At 50.5% G+C, this 22,010-nt stretch overlaps 10 protein-coding genes across 10 annotated transcripts; 7 read left to right on the plus strand and 3 right to left on the minus strand.

Moving 5' to 3' along the window:
* Positions 1-1,755: 1,755 nt before the first annotated feature.
* Positions 1,756-3,445, minus strand: SNOG_12707 (hypothetical protein; the record flags this gene model as incomplete). The annotated part of the gene is given in 5 exon segments (XM_001802875.1): positions 1,756-2,086; positions 2,134-2,495; positions 2,628-2,657; positions 2,674-3,206; positions 3,259-3,445. 5 exon segments carry the CDS (start codon positions 3,443-3,445, stop codon positions 1,756-1,758), a joined length of 1,443 nt encoding a protein of 480 aa, XP_001802927.1.
* A 223-nt stretch (positions 3,446-3,668) lies between these two features.
* On the plus strand, positions 3,669-3,970 carry SNOG_12708 (hypothetical protein; the record flags this gene model as incomplete). The annotated part of the gene is made up of 2 exons (XM_001802876.1): positions 3,669-3,739; positions 3,898-3,970. 2 exons carry the CDS (start codon positions 3,669-3,671, stop codon positions 3,968-3,970), a joined length of 144 nt encoding a protein of 47 aa, XP_001802928.1.
* Positions 3,971-5,168: 1,198 nt separating this feature from the next.
* Positions 5,169-6,886, plus strand: SNOG_12709 (hypothetical protein; the record flags this gene model as incomplete). Its single annotated transcript, XM_001802877.1, has 3 exons — positions 5,169-5,556; positions 5,604-6,308; positions 6,357-6,886. 3 exons carry the CDS (start codon positions 5,169-5,171, stop codon positions 6,884-6,886), a joined length of 1,623 nt encoding a protein of 540 aa, XP_001802929.1.
* Positions 6,887-7,070: 184 nt separating this feature from the next.
* SNOG_12710 (hypothetical protein) lies at positions 7,071-7,333 on the plus strand (the record flags this gene model as incomplete). The annotated part of the gene is made up of 2 exons (XM_001802878.1): positions 7,071-7,196; positions 7,265-7,333. The coding sequence occupies 2 exons, from the start codon at positions 7,071-7,073 to the stop codon at positions 7,331-7,333; spliced, it is 195 nt and encodes a 64-aa protein (XP_001802930.1).
* A 478-nt stretch (positions 7,334-7,811) lies between these two features.
* SNOG_12711 (hypothetical protein) lies at positions 7,812-9,703 on the plus strand (the record flags this gene model as incomplete). Its single annotated transcript, XM_001802879.1, has 2 exons — positions 7,812-8,762; positions 9,098-9,703. 2 exons carry the CDS (start codon positions 7,812-7,814, stop codon positions 9,701-9,703), a joined length of 1,557 nt encoding a protein of 518 aa, XP_001802931.1.
* Positions 9,704-12,568: 2,865 nt separating this feature from the next.
* Positions 12,569-13,578, plus strand: SNOG_12712 (hypothetical protein). Its single transcript, XM_001802880.1, has 5 exons — positions 12,569-12,678; positions 12,795-12,829; positions 12,893-13,033; positions 13,088-13,194; positions 13,243-13,578. Exons 1-5 carry the CDS (start codon positions 12,621-12,623, stop codon positions 13,415-13,417), a joined length of 516 nt encoding a protein of 171 aa, XP_001802932.1. The 5' UTR covers positions 12,569-12,620; the 3' UTR covers positions 13,418-13,578.
* Positions 13,579-14,741: 1,163 nt separating this feature from the next.
* SNOG_12713 (hypothetical protein) lies at positions 14,742-15,100 on the minus strand (the record flags this gene model as incomplete). The annotated part of the gene is made up of 2 exons (XM_001802881.1): positions 14,742-14,898; positions 14,928-15,100. 2 exons carry the CDS (start codon positions 15,098-15,100, stop codon positions 14,742-14,744), a joined length of 330 nt encoding a protein of 109 aa, XP_001802933.1.
* A 1,034-nt stretch (positions 15,101-16,134) lies between these two features.
* On the minus strand, positions 16,135-16,537 carry SNOG_12714 (hypothetical protein; the record flags this gene model as incomplete). Its single annotated transcript, XM_001802882.1, has 2 exons — positions 16,135-16,300; positions 16,350-16,537. The coding sequence occupies 2 exons, from the start codon at positions 16,535-16,537 to the stop codon at positions 16,135-16,137; spliced, it is 354 nt and encodes a 117-aa protein (XP_001802934.1).
* A 230-nt stretch (positions 16,538-16,767) lies between these two features.
* Positions 16,768-18,175, plus strand: SNOG_12715 (hypothetical protein; the record flags this gene model as incomplete). Its single annotated transcript, XM_001802883.1, has 2 exons — positions 16,768-17,876; positions 17,950-18,175. 2 exons carry the CDS (start codon positions 16,768-16,770, stop codon positions 18,173-18,175), a joined length of 1,335 nt encoding a protein of 444 aa, XP_001802935.1.
* A 2,115-nt stretch (positions 18,176-20,290) lies between these two features.
* On the plus strand, positions 20,291-20,690 carry SNOG_12716 (hypothetical protein; the record flags this gene model as incomplete). The annotated part of the gene is made up of 2 exons (XM_001802884.1): positions 20,291-20,321; positions 20,389-20,690. The coding sequence occupies 2 exons, from the start codon at positions 20,291-20,293 to the stop codon at positions 20,688-20,690; spliced, it is 333 nt and encodes a 110-aa protein (XP_001802936.1).
* Between the last annotated feature and the right edge of the window lie 1,320 nt (positions 20,691-22,010).

Here is a 22,010-nt window from a genome sequence, read left to right on the forward strand (position 1 = left end):
GTGAAGGCAAGAGCGTACGGCTCCGCACCGAGAGAGAATGCAAGTAAGATCGCGCGCAAGTTTGGTTGAGAGTTTCAGCTTTATCCCGCTGATCTCGAGCGGACTCGCTTAATGACGCACCAGAATGCACCCTCTGGATGACCATCGGTGGTTGGAAAAACCGACATTGCGTACGATGTGTGGATTGGCGTGAACTCTGTGTGATCATGCAGAACGCGCAGATACAGTGCACATCAAAGTCTTGGAGTCTCGATTTCACCTTTACGGAACACGATTTGAATCAATGTATAGTGTTTGTCCGGCAAAATGTGGTAGCATGAAGCAAAAGTATCATAGATCTGTCGAATCATGAGAACGATTTGCCGTTGGTGTCGACAATGTGTGACCCCTCCACAATTGTACGAAGTACCCACGACTGTAAGATCCTAAAATCAGCTTCAGATCAGACAGAAACCTGCTTTGACTCAGTTCCTGGCATGAAAGGGAAAGAGCAATCTATAGCATCGGAAGGCTGACTAGGTATAAAGCAAAGATTCGCATTGGTCGCAGCGGCTTGGATATGCCTTTCGCGAGTAGCCTCCTTGGATTTCAGGTTATCCAGATTTCCAGTACCATGTTTCTCTGCGGCAGCCATTGGGGAGAAAAGGTGCTGCACCCGCAAAGTACTGTCAACGAGGCCGAATCTGGACACTGGAGACCTCGTGCTATGCCTTGGAATCGGCATTAACTCTCTTTTTGTTACTTGAACTCAACCTTGAACAGCCGAAGAGGTTTAGGTAACGCGAACTCGCGCGGTCACGTGCATTTCACTTCACTGCACGCTTCTGCATGTGCACGAACACCGCAACCCGTTCTCATCACGGCTACCAACAGAATCACGAACCGCGATATCGACCACTCGTTGACTCACCGCCTCATCCCCACCTCGCTTGCCCATGCCCAGCACAACATAACCGCCTGTACCACCTTCCTCACCATCTCCTACATTCAGCAATCTCGGCTTACACAGAATCCCGCCCCCAACCATCAGGACTGCATGAAATAACACATATCGTCCCAAATAGGAGCTCTTCTAAGCACAGCATACCCGACGCTACACTAGCGCGTCTCGGCATCGTCATTGACTTTCGGTATGTACCTTGAGATCTGCCCCAGTGAGCTAGCAGCATCGGAGTGGACTTGGAGATCCGTGGTTGAGTGTGCCATAGACTGTAGTGTGAACGTTGAGGTGGCCCAAAAATAGAGAGGCTGCGCAGTGATCGTGGAATTGGGTTGGTGCATGTGGAGATTTCAGGCACAAAGATAAACCTTGCTACAATCTGTAGTAACCATGCTGACTTTGATGCGATAACGGTGACTGTTGAGAAGTCTATTTATCAAGCACCGCAGATGTTGTGTTATGTCGTATAGCAGCGAGACACGTTTTCACGGCAGGAACGCCACGATTGATGTGTGGTTGCACGGTCCTCGTATTTGAGTTGACGATCGAGTGTGTGTATTGACTACTTTTGGTGGTTGAATTTTGACCTCTTATGTCTCAGTGCATGAACAGATGTGTTTGCAACATCAGCGTCTTCAAAGTACTTGTTCATGGGCCTAAAATCCGTGCTGCATTGTTGTGTGCACCAGGCATAGATCGATGGTTCATGGCTGGATATTTACTGTATCATGGAATTTGAGATTCAGATTGATGCATGCTACCTAGGTAGGCTGTACTGAATGCTGCCCCCATCACGTGCAAAGCCGCACATGTATTTACTCCCAGTCTCCCGGGCCAAGATCAATCGACTTTCCAGCCCTCATATCCTCCATGATATTCTCAATGCTCCAGGGCTCGTACTTGTAACCTTTGGGGTAGTTTGGCTCGAAGGAATCTTCGTCTTTCATATCAATTCCCTTCTTCAGGCTTTCAGCGCTCAAGGCGTAGTTCTCGTATGCGTAGGCTTCCGGATCGTGCGACCATACCCACTTAGGTAGCTTGGGTGCGGCGCGGCGCGGGTCGAGCTTGACTTTGTCCCAGTCCGTGTCTTGGAGAAGTTCCGCGTTCGAGAAACCGAGCTTTTGTGCGCAGGAATTGCGGATGAAACTGTTTTTTTGTGAGTTGGTGCTTGAGTCTGAAACCAAGCAACTTACCGGAATCGAATGTGAACGCGCACGGATTGGGGGATATTCTCCTTGCCACCAATTTGTAAACATGAAGCTAATGAGATAGCATCTTCGATGGCTTGTGTGGCGCCGTTGCCTGACGCAGGGAGGTATGAATGCGCTGCATCTCCAATCTGAATCACGCGCGCACCGGGAGATGTCCAGCTCGGTTGCGGGTTCCGCCAGAGAAGCTCGAAGTTGACAATTGTGTTTGGTGGCGTGGTCTCGACAAGTTCTTTGAAGATTGGCGCCCACTTGACTGTCTCCATGCCGGGCATGGTCTCCATTCCATCGAGCACTTCCTGCTTGTCGATGGTGTTGCTCCAGCTCTCCTTCTCCGTACCGGTTACCTAGATTAATTAGCCATGGAACTTGCCGTTAATTTGTTCCACTCACGTCGTGGTTCATAATCCAGACCATTACGTCTTCCCGGCTCAAAGTCAAAGCGTACGTAGACGGCCTAAGTAACGTCAGTGACATACTCTCTTCCTCTTCTGAACAAATTTCATACCCTAGCCACGTTCGAACAATCGGCTCGTTTCCTGGTTGAAGCTTGAAGAACTCCTTGACCCTAGGGTTCGCATCGAGTGCCTCACGCGGATAAGCAGCACGCCACATAGCTCGTCCAGACGGCTTTGCGCGGACCTGTCCACCAACAAGCTTTTGGCTCTTTGATCCAACACCATCAGCCGCAATAACGACATCTGCCTCGTATCGCTTTCCATCATCGGTTGTACAGCCGCCCTTACCAGTCTGCTCGTCCTCGAAGTAATCAACAATTTTGCGGTTGAACTCGACAGATACACCGAGCTTCTCGACAGCGTTCACAAACATCTTATATACAAGCGGACGCATCTGGAACTCGCCGGGCGGGGTATCGGGGTCCAGTCCTTGTGCGCGGAGGCGGTCCGCGACCTTCTTCGGTGGAATGACAACTTCGCCAGAGTGCTTGAAAGTCTCAATCCAAGCATTGTGTAGGGAGATTTTTTTGTATTCTTTGAGAAGCTCAGGCCAGTGCTTAAGGAAACGTGTTGCGCTCAACCCCATGAAGTACATGTCACCTTGATATAATATAAGCATTGGATGGTTTCATGCGGGCTGAAGCGATCTCACCAGCTGTGTTGATGTCCGCATTTCTCTCCAAAACGCGTACATTGTGTCCTTTGCGTGTGCATTCTAGAGCAGCGACCAGGCCGGCAAGTCCTGTGCCTACAATGAGCACGTCGATCCCAGTCGGATCATAAGAGCCGACTGGCTTCGACTCCATCGTCGAGTCGCGGGAAGTAAGCGCATGAGGCATGATGGGTAGATGATTCGATTGTTTTTGAGCAGAGTTGTAAAGTCGAAGTCGACGTTAGTCTATCCCACGTATCTACAACGACCTTAAGGGCGCATGGTGTGCTCTCCGGCTGGGCTCCCCATCTGTGGGAAGCCGAAACCAACGGATGTCCGAACGACCGACATGTCGCAAGCTTGTGCACCTTGCAAAGTATCGAGCGACTGCTTCAAGAGTTTCCGCGATGATGTCTACACTTGGCGAATGCGTCTCAGGTACAACGCACGGCTGGTGTGATGCTGATGTCGTTGTCATGCGGTAAGTTGACGCCAAAACGCCCCATTGATGGTCAATGCTCATGCGCGCTATGGTTCCCCACGAACTCCGAAGGCCAAGACCAATCAGCATCTGCAGCAGTCAATAGCGAGGCTGTGAACGATCCTGGATGTTTCAGGCGCCTAGATCGCTCGCTGCAGATTATCACCGCAGTTCGAGATTCAGGCCGCTCCACGTGCGGAGATGATGACCACAGTGCAACCTGCCCAGTGACTTTATAGTACATTGTGTAACATGTTTCGATGGTACTTGCCATTTTTTATGACACTTTGATCTGGTTTGAATACAAAGAACGTGCTACAACTCCGTACTAGGCTGCAAGGCACACAATCTTTGCTACACGCCCTATGCATTTTGGGGCTGACGGGTGGTCAAATCGTCAAGCAGTGTGCTTCCGATTTGGAGCAGCAACGACGATCCCTGGATGAAGAATTTATCATTGAGGTGATATCAGTTGTACGCACTCGATGGTGTCGACATGCAAGTAGCAGCGTACTACTAAAAGGACGACATAGTGTCGAGTCCTATCAGCCTATCACGGCGTATCAACATACCACTCCCTGGAGTAAGACTGATAAGTCTCCTTGCAATGCTGCGGACAGAAGTAAGCCACTCGTTTTGGCAGGTATGCCGAATTTGGTAGATTGCCGACATTGGGAGCACATGTTAGCGCGAATCCCAGGGGAGGAGGAAGGGGTTGTTGCCCCAGTAGGTTTAGTAACCTCTCCAAGCAAAGTCAATGATGACGATCTTAATGCAGACTTTCGAGTCCGTTGCTTCCATGTTCCACTCACTGATGGTCTCAATGTGTCATTGTCGGCGCCGTTTACCACCGACAATCATGTTCCAGCACGTCGGATACCCGCCCTGAGAGATCTACCATGCTCTTAGTAGCTCGACTGTCAAAGATTGTAGGGTTAATTGAGGCGTCTGATTGCTCTCTTGAGCAGTCTATTGGAGGGAAGCTGGCTGAATATCAGATCAGGAATCGGTTAGACGCTTCGGTGAGGATACGGCCAAGTTATACAGGGCTAAGTGTGCTGGGATTGTCTCATTCCGCCACAGGAATATACTTAGTTGCATGAAGCTCTAGCACTTGGGGAGCCGGAAAAGAGTGACAGCTGCTAGTGAGATCTCGTGCGTTATCTAGTTGACGTCCGCGTTCGTGGTTCTTCAACAGAACTCGCATGCCCAGCAGTATACTGGTACACAATCTGTGGCTGTGCTACTCTACCACGACTGGATCATCGTCGACGGCCGTTCTCGATCGTTTTCTTGCTTAGCGTCTACCACAACTGAGCATTGGGTTCCAGCCTCCTCTTCGACACTCGCTCGGTCCAAGAGGTAACGAGCCCACGGCGACCTTCGAAGCCCCTCATATCAACAACAACCTTGCTGGTCCTCCTTTGCGATGCATCCTGTCACAGCCGTGGCTGCTGGCCTTGCCTTCATAGGCTTCGTCATCTATGGCTTCATCAATGCTGTGGACAAGTACAACAAGAAGTACATGTGCCACAATCTTCCAGGACCCGCGCTTGTACCATGGGTTGGAAGAATTCATGACTTACCGATTGACTTCATGTGGTTGAAGTTCAAGGAGTGGGCTGACATATATGGACCAATTTACCGAACGCAGATGTTGGGCGCCAACTTTGTAATAATATCCGATGAGGACATGGCGGAAGAAATGCTGGTGAAGAAGGCCAAAGTGTACTCCGATCGTCCCGAGATCAAGAGCTTGTTCGATGCGAAGAGCACATATGGATCGATGGAATACCTGCCGTTGATGGGGAAGAATCGTACGTTCGATCTGTTCTCGTGTAAGCACGTCACTGACCTTAGCTAGAGTACTGGGCCCGACAACGGAAGTTCACTCACGCATACCTCATGGAGGGTACGAACGCACAATACTGGGGCATGATGGAGTTTGAGGCCAAGCGATGGATGGCTCGACTTGTAGAGAGCCCAGACGACTTTGCCTTCTCGCTGGAAGACATGTGTTCGAAGGTCATGGCAAAACTGACCTGGGACGATGACTCTCTCAGCGTCCCTCTTACACCGAGCGCTTGGGGTCTGCTGACTCAAATGTCGCCAGCAGGTCCCATCACCAATGTCTTAACGCCCCTTTGGGATTGGGTTCCAGAACCAATCAACCCGTGGAAACTGCGTGAGCGCAAGAGACACGACATGCAGCAAGCCTTTTTTATGGAAAACTTTCTCAGGACCAGGGAGCTGATGAAGAGCGGCAAACAGGGCCCTTGCTATACGCGTACCTATATTGAGACGGCAGCAAAGTCGAATATTTCTGGCGACTATGAGGCATCGTGCGTCTTGGGAATGTTGGCGCTTGTTGGTATCTTCACTGTCGCCGGCCCACTGTACTATTTCTTGATCGCGATGGTGCATCATCCTGAGTGGCAGCGCAAATGTCAGGAAGAGATCGACACAGTCTGCAGAGGTCTTCCGCCAACAATTAATGATATGCCCAGCTTGCCCATCCTGCGTGCCTGTATTAAAGAGACCATGAGGTGGAAGCCGACAGTACCGACTGGTAAGCCTGAATTCTCAATCCAAGGGATTAATACTAATTGACACTCAGGAGTGGCGCACGAAGCCGAAGCTGATGACTGGTTCCGAGGGTACTTTATCCCCAAAGGCACGCGCATTCTTCCTCTCGACTGGGCTTTCCTTCGCAATCCCGCAAAATATCCCGATCCTGATACTTTCCGACCTGAGAGGTGGCTCGAGGCTGGGTGGCCCACTTTCCAAGAGCCACTTACCAAGTATCCCACAATTCATGGCATGTCTTCTTTTGGATGGGGCCAACGTCAGTGTCTTGGAATGTCTGTCACTCGCGACGAGACTATCACCGGTTGCGGTGCCTTGATGTGGGCTTTCAACCTAAAGAAGAAGGTGAATGCTGCGACTGGCGAGGAGATTGAGGTCCCAACAGCAAAGTCAAATTCGCTCCTGATCATTAAGCCGGACCCATTTGAGATGGCGTTCGAGCCAAGAAGTGCTAAGAGGAGAGAAGAAGTGCTGAGCATATGGAGGGACGCTGAGGCGAAGGATCTTGTCGAAAGAGCTGACTTCCTGAAGCGGACAGAAGCGTCTCTGTTCCAGCTTTAGTCGACGCAGGGAGCAATGATGAGTTGATTTTGTGAGCATGTGATTGCGAGGAGCGTTGTATCACTTCTATAGATGTTTCGCACCGTCCTCGCCCTATTTAAGTCTTTGCAGATGCCAACTTGCTTACCTAATTAGTCCCTGGTGGTTTTGTTGGGCGTGTTCCCAGTGCGTGAGTGTGATTTTCATGGCTCGTTACAATCGCGAACCTAGGGGCCAAGCAAGTAACCTGAAGCGCTTCCGTCACCTGTTTATGATAGAGATCTACATCGGGGGCCTAGGTTGGAGAGGAGTGGTCAAGACTCTGCGACTTGTAAGTATGAGCCAAGATATTAAGAACCTTTCATGTATCGCATGAAGAACATACTCTCGGCCGTGCAGGCTACCAAAGTAGCGCTTTCTATTTCCTCTACGGAGTATCCTCCTCCGTCGGACTGCGCGACGAGCTAGGCGTTGGTTGACCTACAACATCTCCGGAGGTGCGGTGGGAAGAGTGCCCAGAGGCAGCAGCAGCAGTGTAAGGTCCACTGGAAAGTATAGTCTTGAAACTCATGACCTCATCTTCGTCTGCTTGTTTGGTGTTTAGAAGCTGGGGCGAGTTGTCAGATGCATCGCCGCTTCCGTCAGACGCATTTCCGCTAGCCTAAAGCTCCTGTTCGCTGCAGTGGATCGAGTCGTCGCTGTCGTTCATTACCACCCATTTTCCGAAGATACCTGCGCTTTCCGCTCCAGCATTGTGCATGTCAACATCTCCCTACTCCTCTTCCTCCTCTATCTCTTCCTCATCCCTCTCTGCGAGCTCAGCGTCGGTACGTGCATTTTCGAGCACTGCCTTGGCATTCTCAAAGTAACGAAGGTAAGTGGCTTGCACTCGGGGGTTTGCGGAAAGATCCTCAAGCTCGCACATGCAACGATACAAGTCTACAGCATGCTGCGCATGCTCGACGTAGCCTGGCTGAATTTAGTGACGCAATCTGTCTTCAGCGCAAAAGAGAAGTCACTTACAATCATCAGAGCTTCCAAGCAGCAGATAGAACCCGGCGCGGTGCCAAAGCCCCACATGAGGGTCAACGAGAAGATTGCGGCAGACGGAAACTGGCGTAAGGTCCCTGTATCCGAGGGATTCGACGGCTGGAAGTGTTCTGCTTGTTATCAGAAAGAGCGAAAAAGGTTGGCTAAGCTCTTGTCCACGGTTGCTACCACTGAATTCGTCGTCCACAAGAAAATCAGGCGTGCTCGACCTCAGCCTGTGGCACTCTCCGAACGGATGCGTAAACTGGGCGATGATAAATTCGACAATGGTATTCAGCACATGACTAACTCCGATATTTATCTTGGCCGCGATGCTGAACATCTCCGCGTCATGGTTGATTCAATAAAAGAGATTGCCTACAACATTCGAGGCGAGGACTCTGCACGGAATGAGAATGCCACTCGAGTTTCGACCGCCCATTTGGATATTCTTGAATCGACTCTCGATCGTCTGAAACGTCTCCCAAAGCAATCCGACCGCCAGTGTGTTATGTGGTTCCACAGGAACAATTATCTTGATGGTAAACTTCAGTCCTATCATTACTACGTCAGACAGGCATCTTCTATCCGGTACGTCGGCGTGTCATGGTCACCGCAGTGTGATGAGACCACAGCGCAGAGCATTGCGCATACGGTAGCACGAATCCTGAATAGGTGGCCAGTGGACCTGGACTTGATGGCCACGTTGTGCCACCCTGATGACGAATCGCGGCGCATTACCCGAACACTCTGGCAGCATGGGCCACCTATGGGACAGAAGATCATCAGAGCTTTGGAGCGCCTCCAAACCCTGAAGCCATTGGTTCGATACCGTATCCCATCGCCTATGTATCATGAGCAGGAGATGGTATGGACACTTGAATGTGCCATGACAGATCCGGACTCGGGCGCAACCTCCATGGGCCGCTACACCTTGCCAAATCTGTCTGGACTACCTGGATTTGTCATACTTCTCCCACGGAGTTCGCATATAAGCCAGGATATTTAATCCATCATCATTGCTAAAAGCCAACATGACATGTTTGAAGGTTTACCGGCTGGTCTACAGAAGCCACAACTTGCGAAGACAGTAGAGAAGCTGCCAACAACATGATCTTCGAATCTCGGTTCACCAACTTTTTGAAGGCGAGATTTCCCCACGCTCATTACGATGGGCTCCGAGAGATGGCGGCCAAGATACAGGTCACGAAGAGCTTTTTCGATTCTTCCATTCAGCCCAGTGAGTTCGTAATGCCGAGCCACAAAGATATGGCCGCAGTGGTCATCACGCGTCAATTGGAAGAAGATTCAGGGTCTCCTTTCACGAACAGCTTGCTAGTGGATGCGTTCGGATTTGTCGATGATGGCGCATCTGTCGAAAGTTCCCAGCAAGATGCTAGCCAGACTGGCGAGGCCAGCCATCTTGAGCAGACCTTCACCGCGGCTCAAGAACATTTCCTCGCCAAATATCGCAACCCGGAGGCTCTTACAGGTGCTACTGGCGGCTTTAGACTCATGCAAGCAGCTTCTCTACGTGGCGATCAAGTATCGTTCAACGAGGCTCGTGCAGAGCTGCGCCGTTTGGAAAATGGGGATGTCACTCAGATTGCGGGTGTAAATGGCGTCACATCGCTTGATGGCATGTATCATGTCGCGGACAAGGACAACGAGGTGTTCGAAAGTGTCAAAGCCGACGCATACACCTGCATTGGCGATCTAGCAACCTTCTATAACATCGCTACCCTCGAACCACAGGCAACTGCCACCGAAATCACTGTAAAGGCAGATTCTAGCTCTCAGCACACCTAGGTACAGGCCTCCCATGGTGCGTTTGTCTGTGAAGAACTGCACGTAGTGGTCTGGGCATTCGTGCAGCGTCTTGCCTCTACTTTTGCTAAAGTTGAGCCGGTATAGCAGTCGTTAGTTAACTGCGCTCGTTAGTAAACTCATCTGCTGCTTAATTAAGATCCACGTACCTAAGGCTCGCCTACCTATATCTTCTACATCTTCTAGGAGGGCTATTATTAGCTACTTCCTCTTTTTCTTTGCAATAGCTATTATGTTTAACTCTAAAGCATTAATATAGCAAGGCATCGCATTTACAATAGCAAAGAAATAGTGCAGTGCTCTCTTTTGCACTCGTGCTGCTCTATTATCTTACTTGTAACTTCCTAACGCGCTAGTACGCCGCTAATCTAGCTGCTAGTATTTCGGGCTCCCCGAAATTACCCCTGATTCACTACCCCACTAGCTGCTAGTATTTCGGGCTCCTCAAAATTGCTCCTGATTCACTACTCTACCAGTTGCCAGTATTTCGGGCTGCCTGAAATTGTCACTGATTCACTACTCTACTAGTTGCCAGTATTCTGGGCTGCCAGTATTTCGGGCTCCCCGAAATTGCTCCTGATTTACTACCCTACCAGTTGCCAGTATTCAGTATTTCGGGCTCCCTGAAATTGCTCCTGATTCACTACTCTACTAGTTGCCAGTATTTCGGGCTGCCCGAAATTGTCACTGATTCACTACTCTACCAGTTTCCAGTATTCTAGGCTGCCAGTATTCCAGGCTGCCAGTATTTCGGGCTGCCCGAAATTATCACTGATTCACTACTCTACCAGCTGCCAGTATTTCGGGCTCCCCGAAATTGGATCTGCAAATCGCGAATTCGCTGACTACTTCATCTGTGACGACGTCGGCTGTGAAGGCTACCATATTCCTTACAAATACCACGCTATCGACGGCGTCAATGAGTGCATCTTCTGCAATATGAAGTATGGGTGACACGAACTTGCACGTGTGAGGTGGTGCAAGGGAGCTGGAGATGGTGGACACGAGAGCCTAGCGGAGCGTTTCAAAAATGACGGAGGGGAAGATACCGATCTCTGTCGGGAAGAAGTATCATGTCCACCTAGCATGTACATGATGATGAAATTTCGGGCAGCCCGAAGTCTCACGCTTAGGGCAACTGCGAGAGTCGTATGAAGAAGTATCATGTCTACCCAGCATGTACATGATGATGAAATTTCGGGCAGCCTGAAGTCTCACGCTCGGGGCAACTGCGAGTCGTACACGTTGTTCAATGTCATCGATGGGATCTCGATAATGAACAAGAGCTAAGTGAATGGACCAAAAGGTTTACCTTGCTGCTGAATATTACGTGAGATCGATGTCAGGGTAACAATACAGATTAGCTCCTCCTAGCGCAGACCATAAATGACATAGAAGTTCAGCGTCGCCAAATCCCTTGTGCACATGCCGCACATGTTATGTAAACTAGGATTGCATTTTTCTAGGTAAGTTATAATATAAAGTTCTTAGGACACTTAAGTGCTTAAGTATATAAAATTAACTAGGCAGAGAAAAACCTTAAAGGTGACAAACTCTACTAGCCCTATCTCCTAAAAGAGGGACTATACCTAGAAGGTATAAAACAACGTATAAAGGTTTCTATTTAACAAATTGTTATGAGGTTCTTATAAAGAGTTAATAAAAAGCTTAAAGGCGGAGCTTCTTTAGCTGCTTATAATCTACTAACATACAGAGCAGAAAGAAATTAAGAGGTAAGGAGAGCTAGATTTAAACTAACGTATAGAGGGAAACAAGCGCTACTAAGTCTCCTATCCAATTTCCAGGTATACGTGCAAATGCACTTACACCATCCCCCCGCCGCACACGTTATAACGTCTTGAGAGTTTTTGCATCAGCTTCGATCGCAGACCCATATAATTTATTACTACGCAGCGATTACGCCTAGTGCAGCGACGCTAAAGCTCTGATCCAAGCGAGTACGACAGGCTCTCACGTTGCAGAAAAAGGGAGATTCAGCAGCTTCAGAAATTTTTTGTGTGCAGAATTATATCTCGCCTTCGTATACACAGCTCTACTTATAGCTATCTCTAGCAAAAGTCCAAAGTCTCCGTGAAGGCATCTGTAGCTTTTTTAAATCATCTTCTCTCTATCTTAAGACTGTTGTTGCGGTCTAGCTACAATAGCTATTTCTCGCCTCTTCTGCAACTTTAGAGATAATTAGGCACGATTAACTTCGATGTTCTTCAGGGTTTGCGCTTAGTTTCTTAGTTGACGCAAGCACGTCCTTGTAAGAACGCCTGCCCGGCGTGCAGCCTGAATCAGGCTATTTTTCTTCGAACATATGCTGGATCATGGATGAAGTCATCGAGCATTGCCATTGCGTTCGTCCCTGGCCATGATGAATTCTTGGTCCAACCTTAGCGCTTAATCGTGTATGGATGCAAGGCAAATGTCAAATTCAAAGGCAGTGCTGTCGACAGACTGAAGCTTTTCGGAAGTCGGGACTCGGCATTATTGAGGAGCCGGGATGTGACCGAAGCGCCTTCCTCTGCTGCCCTTGAATCTCATTCTGACATGTCGCTGCCAGCCCTCAGTCTTCTCAGAGTAATCAGCCACGTGGTTCCGGCGACCAACTGTATGGCCATGGGGAATAACGTATAATATTACCTGCGTTCCGAGGCTACCCGAATGGCATAATCCTATTCTTGAGCTCCCCTGCTTCTCGGCCTGGGCGTCAGCGCCAATCAAGGAGGCGGTAGTGGAGTCGATTGGTCGTCATTGGTAGTGATAGCTCCGTCGAGGGGTCGTCGCTGCCCCGCGCTAAATCCAGCTTCTTTTACCAGTTCAATTGCCCCTCCGTCTTCAATCATCAACCATCACCACTTTCAACCAATTTTCATCAACCAACTCATTCACAATGTCCAACCCTAAGGTCTTCTTCGATGTCTCCATCGGCGGTGCTCCCGCTGGAAGAAGTACGTTCACCCTATGCGCCGCCGCCGCTGCCGTCACGCACAAACCAACAACCTTTGCCCGTCACGCACAAACTAACATCACATACCCTTCACGCACAAGCTAACCATATTTTCAGTAATCATGGAATTGTTCCAGGATCAAGTACCGAAGGTACGCAATTCACCTCTCCGTCAGAAACTCCCATTGAGCTCAGAGCTGACTTTGACCACCTAGACCGCTGAGAACTTCCGCGCTCTCTGCACCGGCGAGAAGGGCACCGGCCGCTCTGGCAAGCCCCTCCACTACCAGGGCTCTTCCTTCCACCGTGTCATCCCCCAGTTCATGCTCCAGGGTGGTGACTTCACCCGCGGCAACGTACGTCATATCCCAGCCACCTGCAATACGATGCCAATGGCTAACAATTGGTAGGGCACCGGTGGTGAGTCCATCTACGGCGAGAAGTTCGAGGACGAGAACTTCAACCTGAAGCACACTGGCCCCGGTATCCTCTCCATGGCCAACGCTGGACCCGGAACGTAAGTCACATCCAGCAACCTTCTTTACCATGACTGACAATCATCTAGCAACGGCTCGCAGTTCTTCATCTGCACCGTCAAGACCTCTTGGCTCGACGGCAAGCACGTTGTCTTCGGCCAGGTCGTCGAGGGCCTTGACGTCGTCCAGGCCGTCGAGCGCGTCGGCTCCTCCAGCGGCAAGACCGCTAAGACCGTCACCATCGAGAAGTCCGGCCAGTTGTAAACAAGAGTTGCAGCTGTGGGGTGCTCTGGCAGTGCGCAATGTCAATTTAGGTGACTCTAACGACACACAAAAGTATCACGAGGTGAACGACGTGACGACATGGAGCGGCATGGATTAGTCGTAGTACTGTAGTGGGAAATGACACATCAATGCATGCTTCAGATACTGTGCCCATGTTCATATGTACCTCTTGTCGTGTCAGGTAAAGAGATAAGGCTGACTTGACAGCTTTGAACCTTCCAACGCCCGCGCACCATGCGAGTTTGCGCTACGTATCGAAGACTACAGCTCTTTGTTCCGCTTGATCACAAACCTTGCCAAACTTCAGAGCATGTTGATTGGTGGCGCAAACGTTCATTGCGGCACAGCCTCATCGCGCATGCCTGGGAAAGGAAGATGGATTTTACGAGGGTGAACAACTATAAGTCAACAAGTAATATTAGGTGTAAAGCGTAGAATCGCCGAGAAGCTATAGCATAAAGTGAGATAGTGTTTGGTGTAATCGATGTCCCTATCAAAAATGTTGTCGTAAGATGTTTTGAAGCTGCCTCTATCACCGTCGGTCGTATGCGCCAACATGGTGTATAGTATACACTTTCACAACGCGAAAGCTCACTCATGGCGATGAGGTGCTGCAAGAATTTGTACCCGCTTTGACTGTGTTCCAAGGACTATTCTATGACAGCTGTCATTTTAGTCGATAGTCTGAACGTATTCAAGAGCTAATTAGCAAGTGGTAAGGCGCTCCGAATACCTTGGATTCATGCAGCATCGACTAAGTCAGACAATATGACAGTATTGTTCAGACATACCGTGAACGGCTTATTGCAGCACTTGGTATGGCGCATAACATCTTTTCGCGGGGAGTCTTGGGTAACTTCTACAGCAAGGTCATGACTGTTGAGAGGAGTCGGAAAGGAAGGCCTCAAGCTGAACAGCTAAAGAGCTTACAAGTAGGTGAAATAGGGCAGGAAATGGAAAAGAATTCTGGTCGCTGTTCCGTGATGTAAAACGTAAAGGAAAGAAGTGGGCCGACCATATATGCACGACATGCATTTACACCTGAGCAGCGTCTGGTCAGCTTCATGAGATACTGATTCTCTTTGGTTGCGCTCATCAAGGTTGTCTCAACGGACCGACTTCATCATTCTAGAAGCTGAAGCGTTAGAGTTCTCGCATATCTTGGATCATGCAATGATCAGGAGCTAAAGTCTTGTGCAGTGTATTCGGAGCATGCTGCTGAGCTAGAGTATACAGTGGGCTTCAGAAGACCCTGAAGTCTGGTCTTGGGCTCTTGACATGTGGACATGAAGATCGCTGCGTGTCATGAGGCTATGAGTGGAGAAACGTGTGTAGCTGCCTTGTTGATCCAGGGGCGCAGTGCAAAGGACGTTGTGGTAGTTCCCTGTGCTTTGCGCGTCGGACTCAACAGCATATCGGCTGCAGCCTGATTCTTCTTCATGAAGTGGCCAGGAAGATTTCTGCTCAGCAGTGACATTGCCTCACTCACTGACATACTTCGCGCTTACGGACCGGACAAGACGTGGGATGGGGTAGCAGCAGTGGAGTGAGGTCCTCGAATCGAGTAAACCACCTCTCATCTGACTGGCTGAATAAGGCTGTGCGCACGTCAATCGTCCAGTGCTGTATGGTCGAGGTGGGGCAATCAGTGCCCGAGAACATGGTGTCATCACCCGCAGGGCAGCACCACCGGGCACTCACGCCCTCGGAAGGACCTGACAGCATATAGTGGATACCGTTCGCGTCGAGATGCCCCAGTCGAATGGAGAACAAGGCGGGGGAAAGGTGTTGGAGGACCCGCAATGGTGGGACGGTTGTATTGCATGACGGAATTAGACCTTGGTCGCGGCCCCATCTGCACGCCTAAATCGAGGACTCGGAACGAACAGTGAGTGAGGTCCTGCTCTTTCTGGAGGTAGTTGTGGATCGTGTTGTCGTGGCTGTCATTTGGGCCACCACGTACTTGACGCTAATTGGCTGCGCAAAATAAGTAACGAAGGCAACAGTCACTTCCAGCCTCACAGCCCTGACTGAATCCTTTGGCAAAGCCTCAACAGTTTAGGTGGCGATATGGCGTACAGGTGTGGTCCGGTACGACTGGTGAAGGTTACAAGTCACGTGAGACAAAGTCTTGGCTCTTGGCAGGTGAAAGCTGACTGCCAAAAGTTGATAGGAAACATGAATTGTTTCCGGGTGTCGTTACGAACGCCATCCTTTGTGGTAATCTTCCATGCTATCTGTCTCTGTTAGCTTCTCGAAATCGCGATGGTTGAGATTTTGTCCCGAAACGGGTGAGGGTCTAGCGCCCGGAATGCGTCACAGCCTGTCCTTGTGCGTGTCTAGGATGATCGATTCGCAGTGCCGAGCCCGCGACCAGCTAACGATTACAGCGCACCACCGGTCGGCAAAGGAGGCTCATGATTGTTGGACTGGAGTATATTCCGGCACTCATAGGGACGGCGCAACCTGTAACCGATGACGTGGTTTGTGGTGCTGGTGGTCGAGCGCTTGCAGCGGTTTCCGAAGTCGTCTCCCCACTATCTGCTGATGACCGGGACAGCCCGTCAAAAGATGCAGCCAAATTCTGCACGTGGGAGTGATCACCCACCAAGGAGCGTCCCGCTGGCGTCCGCCTTTGCAAGAAGGAGATGTTCCCTCCACCATGATACCAAGGGACAGCCTGGTGCAGTCGTTGCTTAGCTCTGCACAGCGTCGCTGAGTGAGCGAACAGTGCACATTTTGGCCGTCTGCATGCGCTCATCCTGCGTAGAGTGCCCGTAGATGAATTTCGTTCGTGGAGGCTGCAGGACCAGCGTTGCGAGCGTTGCGCGAGGAGGCCAGATGGTGTTGGCGTCCGAAGTCCTATTGGATCATCGCGCTGTCTCTCGATGCATCGGGTAGTCATATGGACATGATGGCGTCCTTGGAAGTGTGGGATTCGCTGGGTTCGAGGCTAGCCACGCGGAGGTTATGCTGCTTACAGGGAGGACGTCGCTGCCGATCGGGGCCCTGCTCCCAATCGGTCCCTTCAAGGAGCGAGACCCCCTCTAGGCAGCGGCGGGCCATCCTCGAGTTATCCCACGCCATGCGCTGCGCCATCATTCGCACTGCGTGCCTGTGAGAAGTCTGCATATTCTATTAATTCCATTTGGCCTTACCAGCGCCTCGTGCCAGGTCACCCGTTCGTGTGCTGTCTCTGATCGCTGCACCTGCTTCACTCTCCGCGTTTCGACTTCACATATACGCCGAGACACATGGCATGCTTTGAGCAGTACTTTAGCACCTTCAAACTTTACCTCGTTTAATATCATCATTATCACAAATCAGACATGTCCCGAAACGTACATTGGCCTCGATATGAGTCGAGTAACAGTACTCACTCCGGCCGCAGCGACAGCGACCGTTCGGACGAGACAAATCCGACCGAGTACAGTGACCGGCGTCCCTCTCTGGTCCAAGCAGAGACACGCGACGGGCGCCGTGAACAAAGAAGCGATCCAGACTACTTCGCCTCTAGAAATTTCAACGACGAATATGAGACGTACCCTACCCGCGCCTCCGTTGACACATATGCTTCGACCAGCGAAGAAGAACTCGCCGACGACGACCTCGACGATATGCCCACCTACCAGGTCCCGCAATGCAATCATGTGCCGCTGCAAAGCGAAGCCATCCCCACAACGCCACGCGATTTCGCAGAGCTCTTCCCTACAGGCAAGCGCATATCGATACGGCACGACGATGCCACCATAGACGGGAATATGAACCTACGCGTGGATACGCAGGTCGAGGAACGGGGACACAGGAAGCATAACTACACACTCTTCCATTTGCGCATGCAGGACTTGCGCACTCGCGAATTCTCGTTGCGTCGGTACTGCCGAGAGTCTGGTCGTGAAGTCTGCCATTCAATACGAAAGTACCAGAAGCCTCCATCTGAGAGGCCAGTCTTGCAGCGCGCAAGCACAGCTCTGGCCAACTTGGTCAAATCTGACTCTAGACCCTCGACTTCAGCGGGCCTAAAGCGTACAGACTCTGGGTATGAATCTGTGCCTAGCCATGTCGCAGCGGAGCTTGGAGAAGGACCCAAACCCAAGTCTGTTGGCTATGCAAAAGGCCGGGCATTGATGCCTACCAACACCATCAAACTGGAGTTCTCCAACTATGCACACCTTGACGTCAAGCGAAGAGGTGCGAAGTCATACAAACGTTACGCTTTCGAATACTGGGGCCACGATTACTCCTGGAAGCGCATTGTCAAGAAGGAAGCTGAACATGAGAGTGTGTCTTACTACCTCGTTCGCGACGACAATGACAAGGAGCCTCTGGCACACATCTGTCCTGTGCGATTGACTGCGGAGGAGGCACATGATGAGCAAGCACGAGGAGGCTGGGTCCCACCGTGTTACATGCGCATCACCGATGAGCAGATCTTGCGGTCCGATTCTGACGTTTCTGAGTGAGTAACACTAGGCTGCGGCCTGCCTTTGCCATACTAATATACTATCTAGTGTCGTTGTAGCAACAGGCCTCATGGCTCTTGTGGATGACTGCATCAAGCGTCGCTTCCACTCCACGCAGAGCACGCAGTTACACATTCCACTCATACGTAATGCCAGCTTCAAAATGAACATGGAGTACATCGGCCCTAAACGGCTAATTGACGAGATGTTCAGTCGAAATACTGGTCCCAAGAAGCCGTCATCCGGACAGCGCCGTGTCCCGGCGCCAGCATGATACGGCCTCCATGAAATATTGTTTGGTCATTCGCGACCCGTATCGTAGCCGAAACTTAAGTCGCGCCTACATGGTAGCTCACAGTGTACATCTGTGTAAGCTCCATCCTGGTGTGCTGGGCTCTTGTCCGGGTGGGCCTCGGTAGGCATCCGATGCACGCATGCTGTCCGTACGTGTCGCAGCTTTATTTTGGTGTCGCACGTGCATGGCTTCCACACGAGCCATGGCGTCTTGAATGTTTTAATTGCATAGCGTTGCAGTCAAGCAGATATGTTTGGCTTGTTTGGAATATTGGTCGCATGTCCTGCGCCAACATGTTCAATTTTTTATCTTTAGGTAGTCGCCGATTGGTACATACAGAGCCAACACTGCTTTTGGTAACGAGGTCACGACCGGAGCTGTCCATGCTCTTACACGAATCGATACTTTGGTTATGGAATCCTCCATTGACACTATTTTGGTCATTCTTCCCAACGCAAAATTGCCCCGAACGCTGCTTCGCTTTCCTGCAATCGGGTGGCTGCAGGTACAGCTGATACTTGTGCTACACTTGACGACACAACCGCGAAATTCTCCGCCTATAGGGGTTCGCCTTTTGCATGAGGCTCTTCTACCGGTGTGTAACTATTCATTTCGTCTTGGCAGGTGAGTATTTACGTTGATGTGTCATGTTTGCTCCCGCATGCACAACGCAACTTCGATAAATATGCGGGTGGCATCTACCCAGCATCCATATCTCTCCAAGGCTAGTCCGGGTGCTACGCTCTGTTTTGTCGAAGTAAGACGAACAACGTCAAGTTGATTTTGCAGCTAACCATTAACATCCAAACAAGTCGAAGCCCGGCACGTTGCATTCGCCTCATGTCACCTCTCCCACAAGGGCATCTAAATCATCCACGGCGGGATCGAGCGCCCGTTATGTGTTACCGAGCTCAGCTCACGCGGTGCGTCTTATTGAAAGCTGTCTAAACCGATTATCATTATGCAAATCAGGTTCGCACCCCGTGGAAGTACATCATTGGCCCAAAACCAAGACTAAGACTGCATGTTCTTGCCCATGATGGACAAGGCAAGGATGGGTCTTAGCATTCGCTTACAACAGCGACGAGAACACATGGGCATGACAGGTTTGCGAATGCATAACACAGTTACGAAAGCTTTTGCAACAGTTCTGTATTGTTGTACGCTGCAGATGGACCGGCGGCTTCGCTTCACGATCCACCTCGGGTTGCTCTCAAGCAGGTACCCGTCTTAAACGCACGCGTGTGACATTACAGAAGTCTTACTTCAGCGCTCTGGGTCTCAACAGTAGTGACGTAGCAACAATTACGAATGACATGTTCATGCAACAATTGCGGGCGAGACGAGGTGCTTGGATGCGAAGTCGAGCTTGATCATATCATCCGCGCTCCACACGGGTACGCTTCACGATTCACACGAAGCAACACACCTGCATATGGATATTCTTCCCCACTAATACATGGTTCATCGGCCAGGGCTACATAGGGCTTACATAGTATGCACGGGTGAGCTGTCCTACAGGGTGCGGAGGTGGATGATTCTACGGCTCGCGATGCGAGCCGTAGACTAGCTACTGCACTACCCTGAAAACGCATTGTATAGTCTCGCTTCTGAACATCCATGCTAGTATTGCCTAGGCTGTGTTGGCGGACAGGCGGTTTAGGCATACCCCTACCCCACATATTCCCAATGTCTTTCCACAGCTCCATACGTTCACACCCTCGGCCCGCGAGCCAAACCGATCCCAGTCCTCGGGGCCCGGGAAGTCATAGCGTGATAGGCGTTCTGTATATGCATCTGATGTACGAAAGCCATCCATAGGCTCACGGATGATGGTGCCACAACGAATCGGCACGGGGCTGCTGGCATCAGCACCGACAAGTCAACCCGCAGAAAAAGGCAATCGGACGTCACAATCTGCAGCAGTTACTACCCGCGAGCCTCGCTGGCAAGCGTTGATGTTGCCTGAATGAGGCTCTCGTCTCGGGCACATGTAAGTATAAATAAGGCACAGTCATGAGCTTCGAAGTCAACAACACAATCTACAATAACTTCCTTCGAATAAGATTGCCTTGTCTACCTCTCAAAATCATTATGTCACAAAACTGGGTCCAGCGCCTTTCGGGTAAGCTTGTGCACTCTTTCTCAGACCTCGGACCTCACTAACGAGTCAAAACTAGAGCATTGTACAGTTCGTGGTTTCTCTAATCCGAGCTACCAAACCGTGTCGGACCGCAGAGGTAAATTCCCCTATGATCCCAACTCCACTCGAGCAACCTCCTCATTTAGCATTACAGGTGGCCGCACAGCATGGAGCTCCATCGCCTGTATCAACGGAGTGACGTATCCTGCTAAGTTTTGGTACGATGGCGAATATGTAGAGCAGTCAAAGCACGACGCTGCAGAATCCGCGTTGAGGATTCTGACTGGAACCCAAGATATGACAACGGAACCACCACCAGCGACGTTCTACCAGCAGAGAGCTTCGGCTTGAAGCGAGAAGAGAGTTTCTTTTGACACCATTTGGTATTGCGTTAGTGATTGGTTGGATTCAGTGATGGATTGATTGAACGTCGCGAAGACGCTAATGGGTGAATGTTGCAGTTTGGACAGGGGTGTGAGAACGGCAAAAGAGATTGAGAGTTGGTTACATCCTGAGTCTAGCGAAATCAATGGACACTCTTTGCTAGTTTCAGACAGAATATTGAAATACACGAAGTGAGGCGTGATTACGTGATTATACCCGTCGAGGAGGATGAGTCGAAGTACGGCAGCTGCTATTCTACACTCACCTAACTTGCACACTTTGACGCCGTACAGATCGCCCTTGACCGTCTCTAACCTCCTTGATTATGAGGTAGAGTAGATTTTCCTGCGGCAAAAATCTATTTGCATTAAAATGCCCGCTGTCTCTAGCTTTTATTCGTGGAGGTTTTGCCTTGCAAAGTTGATAAGAAGAGGAATACGAAAACCGAAAACTCTTAGGCCTGAAAAAGATATAGGCCTGGTCAGCTTCAGCCACTTAGCTCGAGCAACACTTGTGTGGGTGTGGCTTGTTTTTCCATGAGAGCGCACAACCAAAGCTGCCTCGAAATGCCCATGGGCTGAGACACGGTCACTCGAACAAAGAGTGCATTCCTCATTCGCTATTTCTTGTTGAGTTATGAAGATGCTTGGTCCCCGCCCGATCTGATGAGCCCAGTCTGCGAGCTGCCCAGAAGAGCACCAAGTTGCTTCAGGGCCAGAAGTGGTGCATGACATGGGTGGGCGACGTGTTGGCGCAACCAGCGCCTAGAAAACGGATAAAGCTACACGATCAGAAGCTACTAACCAGTCGAATCATGCGGAGCGATCGAGCCGCCCCTGGTTGCGGGCCGGTTCAGTTGCCGCGTGGATGTATGCTTCCACCAGGCAAACAGCTCACACTACAATCAGCTGCAAGATAGATTAATGGAATGCACGTGTAGGGATCACTGAGTTTGCAGCAAGTCTGAGCATGTGGGGGGTCTGTTTGCCAGACTCGTGGTAAGCCACTGAGCAGTGAAGGAAGGCTACGTGGTACTGCCGTCCGTGGCTTTACGCCACCCATGCGTTAGTTAACAAGGACTGACCTTGAACATATGCGTTGGTTGTGGATCACGACGGTCAAATTGAAAAATTGGCGGGGAAAGGAGGTCCACGGAAGCAATGATGTCGTGTCGAGAGGCTCTTGCCCGACTTACTGCATGAAGGAATGCTGAACCTTGATGCATAGCTGCTCAATGAAGTAGCGTCTTGTTCCCCGAAATTTGCCCCTTAGGTGTATGCGGCGCGC

The sequence above is a fragment of the Parastagonospora nodorum genome (genome assembly GCF_000146915.1).
Source record: "Parastagonospora nodorum SN15 chromosome Unknown scaffold_23, whole genome shotgun sequence".
NCBI classification, from domain to species: domain Eukaryota; kingdom Fungi; phylum Ascomycota; class Dothideomycetes; order Pleosporales; family Phaeosphaeriaceae; genus Parastagonospora; species Parastagonospora nodorum.

Bases quoted from the DNA above. Each gene is read 5' to 3' on its own strand.
- SNOG_12712 (XM_001802880.1), top strand. From the start codon at position 12,621: ATGTCCAACCCTAAGGTCTTCTTCGATGTCTCCATCGGCGGTGCTCCC. The intron at 13,034-13,087 runs GTACGTCATATC...AACAATTGGTAG, and splicing joins GTGACTTCACCCGCGGCAAC to GGCACCGGTGGTGAGTCCAT. The intron at 13,195-13,242 runs GTAAGTCACATC...ACAATCATCTAG, and splicing joins GCCAACGCTGGACCCGGAAC to CAACGGCTCGCAGTTCTTCA.